The sequence below is a fragment of the Alligator sinensis genome, unplaced genomic scaffold (genome assembly GCF_000455745.1).
Source record: "Alligator sinensis unplaced genomic scaffold, ASM45574v1 scaffold243_1, whole genome shotgun sequence".
Taxonomy (NCBI): Eukaryota; Metazoa; Chordata; order Crocodylia; family Alligatoridae; genus Alligator; species Alligator sinensis.
This window is the reverse complement of record NW_005841841.1, coordinates 2,240,028-2,251,107: the sequence shown is the minus strand read 5'-3', so window position 1 is coordinate 2,251,107 and position 11,080 is coordinate 2,240,028. Positions and strand designations below refer to the sequence as shown.

The following is an 11,080-nucleotide window of genomic DNA, read 5'->3' as shown; positions in this document are numbered from 1 at the left end:
TGTATTTATTATTTATATGTGGTTCTAGGTTACATGGACACCAACTTTTCAAGTCTCCAGTGTTATAATTTAAATGTTATCCTTTCCAGACAAGTATATTGGTTTGAAGTTGCCTACATAAAGTATCAGTTAAACAGAGATGTTCCAAGGGAATTGTGTTTAATTTCTCTAGTCCTGTATATTTTATTCTGAAGGTTACTTCACAACAAGGAGGATGGATAGAGATGGAATAGAATAGGAAAATGTCTTAAACTGAGAGCAGAGAAGATGGTCCTTATGTGGATGGATTCCTACATATTTTCATCCCTCTATACTCATCTGCTCTGGTCTTGGCTTAACCTGTTCCCTCCCTCCATCCCTTTTCTATATTGCTATGTGAGTCTCCTACAAGTTCCTCTGTGGTTTCATGAATACCTCTGTTGAATAGCCCTTCTTGAGCTGATGTACAAGACCACTAGCTGTTCCTCAGTCAGATTTCCCATTAATCTTTCTTTACAAAGTATTGGCAGGATTATAGGGTGATTCAGAAGATTTTTATTTTATCTCATTTAAAAACAAAAAACCTTTTATATTATTCGGGTTTGACCATTCATCATCAACCACCTCAGTTACTTGTGTATAACCTTACCCTCATCTCTAGTTCTGCTTTTTAAATTTTAGAGTATATGCTATTCAGGATTGTGTTCTCTTTTGCTTTGTCAAATTACATAAATTAAAGCAAAAAAGTGAAAATGAGTGTGATAACTAGGCTTAAAAAAACAAAAGCAGCATATATCATCTGCCTTTCAAATCTGCTGCCTCATTGATACTTGTTTTAATATTCTGCTTCCTTTGGAGTAAGAGTCTTCAGCTTCACGGAAAGAAAGGACCTTCATTTTTTTCTACTCTTGCATTCTGCTGGTTGTGCAGTCTTTTACCAGCTCATAACATGGAGATGAACAGTTCTATTTTTTTTTTTTTTTTACTCAGTCCTGATGCAACTATTCAGTCTTTCTTACTTAACTGTTTTTAATGATGACTTTTGTGTACCTTCTTTGAGAGAGGGAGAATAATAAATCAGGCTTTATTTTGTTTGTTAAATCATTCATAGAAATTGAAAATTCACAGGATAGAACATTTTAATCATGTTTTCTGAACACTTACTTAGATGCAAAATATTTCTGCATTCTTACAACATTTGTATTTTAAATGCAGCCAAACTCAGCGAAGTCCACATGTGTTTTACCGCCATGATTTAATCAATCAACTTCAGCACAATCATGCCCTAGTTACTCTGGTTGCAGAAAATCTTTCTGCGTATATGGAAAGCATGAGACAGTATGCTAAAGGTAAGTTCTATGGATTTGTCACAAGTTAAGCATTTGATAATTTGGAGTAAAAATGGAGTTGTTTGCTTTGAATCCTCTAGGGTAAAATGTAGAACGTTTGTTGAACTTTAAAGCTTGTTATATTGGTAGCCTACTCAGGGTAGCTTTGGTCAAAACAAGTTTAAATTTAAAATGGACCATGTTATTTAATTGGAAATATGAAAGGTAGTGTGTGTTCTTCAGTTCGTTTGGAAGCAGGCAGTCCCATTGCTTTCATGTTATCCAGTTTGAAGATAAACCTCGTATTTCCTACTTTATTTATGAATGCTATTTTTTGTTAAAAATCTTAGATACCTTCTCATTTTATAGTTTTGAACAAATCTCACAATTTGTTATTGACTGAGTTAATTTTAACCCCTGTATTCAGGTTACTTAGCACTTTTTATAAAATTCTTGCAGTATTTTTGAGGTCTGCTACCTTTAAAGTCTGTGATAAGGATTTGAAATTGGCAGGGTATGTTTTGTGTTTTGTTTTGTTTTAACCTCTCTTCTTTTGTTGACAAAGAAATACTTAGGGGATTGCATAATAAAACTGTTAAAAGTATACTTATTCAAACTTCACAGGCAACCTTAATTCTGTCATTGGGTATACTCTCTACCATCAAAAGAGATTTTTTTTTTAAAGGAGTACCTGCTACTGTGCAAAGCTGTTTAACTTCGCCCATTTTCATAACATTTCTTTGTTATTCTTCTATGTTTTTCATCTAGTGATATAGCTGGAACAGTGATTTTCGCTAATGTGGAGATGGAGAGATGGCACTTTCATTATATCACCCAGTTTTAAGTTACTCTTGTCTTTATCAAAATTAATACTATTTAGGGTTGCAGTACTCCTAAAGCTTGGTCTTGTCCAGAAAGGTGAAGTGAGGCTTTGTGTGCATCTATATAGAAGTATACAATAGACCGTAAGGGAGGGTGGTGTATTTAAAATTGAAGAGATTTGTGTTGAATTGGTTGTCAGCAGCACAGCAGTGGGTTAAATCAAAGAGAAATGGTTAGGGAACTGCAGCTCTTGACTTCTGAGGAGAGGCTGAGGGAACTGGACTTATTTAGTCCACAGACAGAAAAATAAATGAGGTATGAAGACACCCGTTAATTTCAGTGAGTCTTTAATTCTAAAACAAAAAGATGTTTTATCAATATTATCTGTTGTGCTGCTGATTTATTTTAGCAGAAAGAGTTGGCTTATTTATCTGAAATTTTCAAATGTCTACCTTTAGTTCATGTGCCAAAAGCCCCAGCTTCTACCATTTAGGTAAAGTTTGATAAGGTGAATGTCTTCAGAAAAATAACTGTAAACGTGGGGGGGAAAAGCATAAATTATATTTAATTTAATAACATACAGAGATTATTCACTTCATATGAAGCTGCTGTGATGATTTCTTTCTGTTCTACCAAGGTGCTGTAGAAGTTAGTGATCTTGATGCCAACATTTGTAAATAACTGTAGAGAGGTGACTAGCCATTTTACTCAATTCAGGCAAAAGGTAGGGTAGAATGATACCCATTAGTTTCTAAGATGCCTTTCTGCCCTAATTTCTGCCTTATTAACCATGTAAGTCACAGCAGTGTCTAAGTACCAACTGAGGAGGCTACTTATTCCATTTTGAAAAGAGCTTGCAATCCAAATAGACAGATGCTGGAAGAGGGGAAAGGGTAGAACATGCAAACAGAGAAAATATGGTGGGAGCAATTATCACATTAGTTCAGTGTGTTTTAAGGTGGTAGCAAGACTTGCTTAGATTTATTAAAGAGGGGATAAAGTGAGTGGAAGGAAAAAGGGGGAAGTAAGTTGGTTAAATGTTCAGTGCAGGAGGAGAGAGGTGAGAGGTAAGATAGGGAGCCACAGAATGAAGCTGAGCTGAAGAGACTGAGCAGGCCAGAGAGGGCTGCTGTAATAGCAAATTGGCATGGGACAAAGAAATACAGTGAAAACTACTTTAAAACTAATGTGAAATGTAACAGTAACCCTAACTGTTCAGAAGTACTTCCTTCCTTTGCTTGGTATCCTCTCTGAACCCTAAGGCTTGGGACAGATGTTCAAAAAGACTGAGCCTGAATTGATTCAGTCTTTGCAAGTTTGTGTAACCTGGCTAGGCTAAATCAGTTTGTAACCAGACAGACATCCCAAAAATACAGGCACATGCCTGCAGTGGCTCTGGCTAGAAGCCAGGGGGTGTGAGTGGAGCCCTCCCTTCCCTTGCAGTGCTGAGCTGAGGTGGGGGTGTGGCTAGGCCCCGGCAGGACACTGTGATTAGGGAGGGGTCCCCCCCTTGATAAAAGAGTATTTATCAGCTCTGTTATCAGCATTTAACACCCCATCAGAAAACAGCCTCGCTCATTATAAGCTCTTCTTAAACGGCTTTTTCCAAAGGAAAATGCATACCAGCCTCTGTCTGGCTTCTTGACTATTCATTCCATCCTGGAGGAGCACACACCAACTGCAGATACTTCCTCAGCCTGACAAAAGGGTTTTAAACCCAAAAGCTTGCTAAGAAAAATTTTTCCAACCATTTAGTTGGTCTAATAAAAGATATCGGATTTACCCAAAGAACCTTGTCTGCCTTTTCCAAAGGAAGGAATGCAGGGACATTACCATCTGAGCTGTTGATGACTTCCAAAAAGCCCTAAGTGGACACGCTCCTATTTCCCTTACACAGCATTAGCTAGCATACCACATGCTGGCTACAGTCTGTGCTGTGGGAGAGAGGAGGAAGGGATCTTTGCTTAAGCAGTGAGTGGGGGAAGGGGGACACGGGGAAGCCAACAGACCTTGCTGTGCCTGCAAGTCTGTGTCGGAGCTCCAATCAGGGAGCAGAGCAGAGGGGCCAGCCCTGCTGTGGAGCAGAGAGCCCTGCCCCGCCCAGAGAACGTACCGGGATGCTGGGGGTGTCTGGTTTAGCTTAAACCAGCAAAGGGTTGGGGACAGTCATTGCATAAACCAGTTTGAGCCAATTCAGTTAAGTCTGATACTACATTCAACCAGGTTTATCTCAATCCGGTTTCAGCCATTTTCAAACTGGTTTATGTGCACTGAACATCTGTTCTGTTGCAGGTTTAAACCAGTTTCTGATCACTTAAACCGGTTTACGTGTAATGTCTGTCCGTAGCTTTTGACTTTATATTGCTCTATGCCCACTACCTTCTGTGAATGCAGAATAGTACAGGAAACCCTCGCTATTTGAGGGTTTGGCATTCGCGGTTTCAAATATTCACGAATGCTGAACCCGCAACCTAAATACACTTAAAGGAGCTCCTTGGGAGCCCGGTGCTTGCTGCCGCCGGGCTCCCGCTGCCACCAGAGCAGCTGTGCCCCAAACCCAGCCACCAGGGGCACGGCGTTCATGAACGCAAACAACATTCATGAACGCAGTGCCTTATTCGCAGATTTCACCATTCACGGGGGATACAAGAACGTATCCCCCGTGAATGGCGACGGTTTTCTGTAGCCATAGGGTATGGACACACTTTTTGAGCAGTAGCTGTTACATTCTGATGTTTAAAACTGGGAATGATTCAAGTGTAGCAAAACTGCTCCATCCTGGTACTTTTAAGGTTGGAGCAGCTTTACTATGTTTGTATCTTTTTACATGTGTGCATGTAACAATGTAACAGCTGCTTTTATTTACTTTAATTTATTTATTCAATTTATTTAATTAATTTATTTTTTTTAAATATTCCCCTTCCAAAATGCCTCCAAATATGCATGTTGATACCTTTACTGTTATGCTGTGGTTAGGTTAAATGACCCTGGTTTTTGAACAGAGATAATTGGCCCACCTACAGTGCCAAAATAGCAGTACTGCTTCCTGTTTTAGAGTTAGCATGTACAGAACTAACTCAGATCTCTTTTAAACATATTGATTTACTTCCTGCCTTCTTTCTTCTTTTTTATTTATGATATGGATGCCTTTTGAGGTTCTGCAACTAAGGATATACTTGATTTGCCTCTAGAGTCTATTATTGCTGTTGTGTTTCATTTTGAACGTATTTGCTAGGTTTCTTGTATTTATTTTCAGGATTTTACTGCGTAGCTGACTAGAATTTGTTTCATCTTCACTTTAATTAAAGTACACTTGTATTTAACTTGCTCATTCCTTGACACTTTCTTCTGTTCTGTACTTGATACTTACTGGTCCATGGAATATTATGGATTCTGGTTTTATCCAACCCCTCAAGCAGACTGCCTTATATCCAGACATTTTATAGATCAACCAAGGCTGTAAAGTTCACTGCTTTTAGGTTGGGTGGACAATTAAGCTTTTCCTGGCAGAGTTGTGTCTGCACTGCTGCATCATAGATGAGCTGTGGAGCACAAGAAGCAGGGCTAAAGAAGGGATATAAATTAGAAAGGGAAGAGGCAAAAAATTAAGGTGGAATGAAGCAGAATCAGACTTAAAGGACATGGAGAACTACCTTTAATAAATAGCCCTTCTGGCTTACAAGAGGAGTTTCTCAAGAAAAGACAAATGATAAAATGTATAGGAGCACAATTGTAATGATCTGAATGCGAAGTAGAAAAACTAAGGTAAGGAGAGGTGTAGAATGTACAAGATAACCATGAACATAAGGCTCCCTGATTTTGGGCTCAGAGTGCCCTGGGACCTTAAAGAAGAAGCATGTGTGTATGGGGGAACTAGTTGGCCTGTGTGGAGTTGGATAGTTTGTCCCTGTTTGTCAATTATTCTTATGCTAACATCTTTCAGTTTTACTACCTTTTAAAAATGCAGTAACCTTATTTTTTATCGTTCTAAGGAAAGAATGAGCTGTGCTCATGGTGAATAAAATACCTAAATGCTTTTGGAGAATAAATTGCTACATGACACTTAAATGTTTTCTATTTTGGGGGGTAATATAATTGGAATGGCAGGAACGTTTTATGGAGATTTGGTGTAATCTTTCATTTCTGGGATGAGATGAAGGATGGGGGATCAGTCCAAAAGGCAACTTTAATAGAGACAAGTGGAATTGGGGATTTAAAATGGAAGTGCTGTTTCTGCCCAAAAGAGTTTCATCCTACTTCAGGCTTGTAAACTATGGAATTTTTAGGTCTGACACTAAAGTTCAATCTTTCTTCCTGTTCCATTTCTTTCACAAAATCATGATGTATTGTAGCTGCAATTTGTAGCATATATGCTTGCTGAAGTAAACAATTATATGGTGTGTCCATCTAATAAGACAGTTGGTATAGCACAACATATACATTTGTTTGGATGAGTAAAAGGTATCATATTAACTGCCTTATGTATGTTCTTGAAAATGTATACCTAGTGCCAGGTACTAATATTACAATTTTTAAAAAATCTTTATTTGGAATTAGAAATACTGATTCTGCTTTGGTAGTTCTTGTAAAAATATTGTCAGTCTGAAAAGAACTGACCTGGCCTGTCTCAAAGGTGTTAGTATATATAACTGTAAGTAAATAGATAAAGTGATCTTGTATACTTCCTTCTCACCCCACACCCAAAACACACAGTCCAATATCAAATTTGTAGTTTAAAAATATTGGTCCAATTGGTATCTCCAGTATGTAGTTGATCTTTAAAGAAAATTGCTTTTAAAACTGATTTGATTCTGCAAAAAAAACTTTCCCCATGTTAAGGCTTCAACTTTGGTAATATGTGAACAGTATAAACAGTACATTGGGAGTGCTTTATCTGCTTCCAGTGTAGTTGTATGAGTCATCAGAAGCCAGGATTCTTGAATATTTTAATTCTCTCTTCATAATGAAAGACAAAAAAGAATATCTTCAAACAAAGTTAAAGTTCGTGGATAAAATTGTGGGCTAAGCATGCTTTTGACAGTATTGTTGTTTAATTTAACACATTTTATTATTACCAGATCTCTGAAGGTTGTGCTAACACTGATTATTGATTAATTCATTTTCACTAGAATTTTTGGTTTTCTGTAGGGCAGCATAGCTGAAGTATTTTTTTTGTGTGTATTGTTTAATAAAGGTTCTTAAATTTGCAGAGCATGGAGAATATGATCCACAAACTGTAAGACCAGGAAGCAGATACAGTCATGTACAAGAAGTACAAGAGCGACTTAACTTCCTACGGTTAGTTTTTAAGTAGCTTAAATTACTTCCTCTAAAAAGCAAACAAATGCATAACGATTTTAAACATTTGAGATGGAAAGAAATGTGTGTTAAAAAGTTTTCACTTGTATAATCTCAGCATACTGGATGGGGTTGGTATTTATTTCCAGCAGATCAGGATGCTAAAATTGAAGTAAAATATTGTGATTCCTGGGATTGGAGAGGGATGCAGTATTATTGGAATGCCCAAGCTTGCATTAGGAGATGCACTGAAACCACAGGGAGAGAATGCTTTCCCCAAGGAATTTACAGTCTTACAACCCTGTGCATATTCAGAATTTCACTAACTTAAACTGATGGGCCTATAAATTACACCAATATGGAGTTTAAGATCTTGCATTAATATTAATGTGGTACAACAAATTGTGGCAGCATGATAAAATAGTAAACTTGTGATTATTTAGGTACTAGCCAATTCCCCGTCAAGAATGACAAGGGGGTAGGGGGCGGTCTGGGATAGAGTGCCGCAACCTAATGCCCAATGCTGCCACTGTTTTGCCTCTTGCAGGGACCAGGGTTGGGGAGCCAAGGCCAGCAGTGCTCTGGCCAGTCCTTGCTGCGGCTTCAAAATCATGGCGGTGCTCCCTCATGCTTGGAGTGCCCTGATTGGCTGTTTCAGTCAGTCAGTCAGAGTGCGAATAAAGCATTACAGACAGATTGACAGATTTAGGTTTTTATAATATTAGAATATTTGCATGTTAATGCTCCAAAGTTTAAAAAAGATTAACTTACTGTGAACACTATGGGAGAAGTAAACCTTAAGGAGGTTACATAAATATGATCAAGTTTGGACTCCTTAGGAAAAAAACTAGCAGCTGAACAAAAGAAAGAGAAGGGTTTAAAAAAAAAAAGAATATTTAATATCTTGTTGCAGAATAACATGAAACTTGTCAAGTTGTTAGTTGGGTCATATAATACTTTTTTACATTTTTCCCCACTCAGTTGTATTTGTTTATGTTCAAGGGATATATTGCATCTTATCTTTCATGTGTTCTTCAACTGAACTATATTATTTTTGTGTTTAACCTATTCTCATGTAGATTTCCTTCAGATTTCACTCAAAACTGTTTTAGAATTAAACTAAATGACTGTTTTGCAGGATAGAAGGCTAACAGTTGCTTACTTCTCTTTAAAGAATTATAGTTTGTTTCATATTTTAATGGTTGTACAGTTTCTCTTAAAACTGGGATTTGGAGATTATTTGGTTTTAGTTATGAATATAAGAAAATGTATAACAAGCCTTGTAAAAGTACAACATTTTAAACAGAAAACATCAAATCTGTCATTTGCAGTAATGGGATTCTGAGTCTTGAAGAGTAGAGCCTATTGCAAACAATTCTGAAACTCTTAAAGATAACCCCAATACTACTTGTAAGACAAATATGCTGTAAAGTTAAACTTCTCAGAGGTTACTTCTGTGATTCGAAGATATATTTAGTGTTTTTCTTGATTTTGTGGGTTTGATGTACACTAGAAACACCTAAGTCCTTTTCTGCTCCTCCAGTTTTGACCTCCAATTCATTCCAATGGATCAGTCCATTGTTATATGTAATTTCACTGTCTGATCCTCAAAATATAGTGGGCTATTATGTGTTCGGCTAATTCAGCAAAATGATAGGTTGAAATGATAGGTAGATTGCTCTTCGTAAGCAAACCAACACCCTATCCAACCAGGTATGAGCTCCCTTGCAACTTATGGATTAACTAAACAGGATTCACTCTGGAGCTGGACACTTTAATGCCACACTATAAAATTGGCTTAAAGGACAGTCCAATATGTGTGTGTGGTGATGCACCACAGACTGCTGACCACTTCCTCACATGTGCTGCACACCTGTGCACCCAGGATGAGGACCTGGCAAGCATCAATGATAGATCAGTTGTGTGGCTCCACTACATTAATCATGTGTAGAGGGGGAAATAAAGGATATGAGAGAAGAAGCAGCAGCAAAGTAATAGGTTGTGTGACTGAATAATTAGGAAAGAGAACTTGAATTTGCGTTACTTTCAAAGTCCAGGCAACCCCACTCAGAGCTTTTAATTGGTTTCTGAAAAAACGAGCGTTAAGCGAAACGGAAAGTATTTGACAACCCAAGATGGCGACTGCAGTTGTTTTTAATGACCTAATATGGCAATCGCGAGCGTTATAATGAAACTCTCTGAGTGGCAAGTGAAATCAGGTATCAATTTCAAATGAGCGTTATAGCGAAATAGTGCTAAGTGAAACGGGCTTAAGTGGGGGTTGCCTGTAATGGTTTTAATTAAATGTGCTTTAAAGGTACAAATCATGTTTGGTATTCTGCGGGTGATGCATTCTAGTATAGTTTAGTTTCCTTATATGAGAATCCAAGAGTGCATTTTTTTTTTTTTCAGTTTAGACAGTGGGACAGTGAATGAGGACAGGTCATGTGACTGAAAGTTTTTAGGGTCAGTTCTAATATTGTATTGCACATGCGGCATAAAATGCATATTAATTGTTCTTTTATTGTACTTTGTTACTGATTTGAAACTCTGGTATCTCTAAAACTTTAAGATGTCAATTAAGCAATTAATATTTGTCTCTTTGTTTTGCTTAAGATTTTTATTGAAGGATGGTCAGCTGTGGCTCTGTGCCCCTCAGGCGAAGCAAATATGGAAGTGTTTAGCTGAAAATGCAGTTTATCTTTGTGATCGTGAAGCCTGTTTTAAATGGTATTCCAAACTAATGGGGGATGAACCAGACTTAGACCCTGACATTAATAAGGACTTCTTTGAAAATAATGTGCTTCAGCTGGATCCTTCCCTATTAACAGAAAATGGAATGAAATGTTTTGAACGTTTCTTCAAAGCTGTGAACTGTCGAGAAGGGAAATTAGTAGCAAAGAGACGAGCCTATATGATGGATGATTTGGAATTAATAGGATTAGACTACCTTTGGAGGGTAAGTTCACTGGGAATTTTTTTTTTTTTTTAAATTAACTGGTCCATTTTTATTTAATCCTTTTCTTATTTTTAAGAATGTGTAACTGAACATATATCAACTGCTTTTTTTTTTTTAAAAGCTAAAATCTCATCTATAAACAAAATGTAGCAAGTGGAAGGAAGTGCTGCTTTCCTTTCACACTGCAGATTCATGATTTTATAGGCTGAAACCTGAACTCTAGATTTGACAGAGAAAGAAAATGACTTTATAAAATAATTGCTTATAAAAAAAACTGTATTGTTGTGATGTATGCATCTCTGAGATTTGTGATTTTTGCCATAAAAATGATCCCAGATATACACTTTTTTTAAAGTCCCTATTGGCATGCATAGCTTAATTATTCATTTGTGACCCTCCCCCATTAAGGGTTGTTTTACGATATCTTCATTTTTATTAATAATTAGTAGTATCTATGGGAGAAAAACAGTTTTACTCCTTGAATTTACCGGCAAAGCATGTGAACCTTAATCTTGAGATCTTAAAAATGTGCTCATAATTAATTCCAGTGCTGTATACCTGCACTATTTTTTCATTTCTGGACGAACTGATTGCTCGTGCCCTAATTTTTTGGGTTTATGCTCTGTGCTACAGATCCAATCCTTTATGCGTTTGATACAATGTTACTTATTACAGTCATGCAGTGATGTCCAAC

General features: G+C 37.2%; 1 protein-coding gene across 3 annotated transcripts in view; it reads left to right on the top strand.

Annotated features, from left to right (window-relative positions):
- The window catches only part of USP9X (ubiquitin specific peptidase 9 X-linked), a 149,238-nt gene that overhangs the window by 56,308 nt on the left and 81,850 nt on the right, over positions 1 to 11,080 (top strand). For all 3 annotated transcript variants that reach the window (XM_025205045.1, XM_006015646.3, XM_025205048.1), the window contains exons 14-16: positions 1,195 to 1,328; positions 7,340 to 7,427; positions 10,044 to 10,386. In XM_025205045.1, the coding sequence (XP_025060830.1) occupies positions 1,195 to 1,328; positions 7,340 to 7,427; positions 10,044 to 10,386 (565 nt within the window). The remainder of the gene's footprint in view (positions 1 to 1,194; positions 1,329 to 7,339; positions 7,428 to 10,043; positions 10,387 to 11,080) is intronic.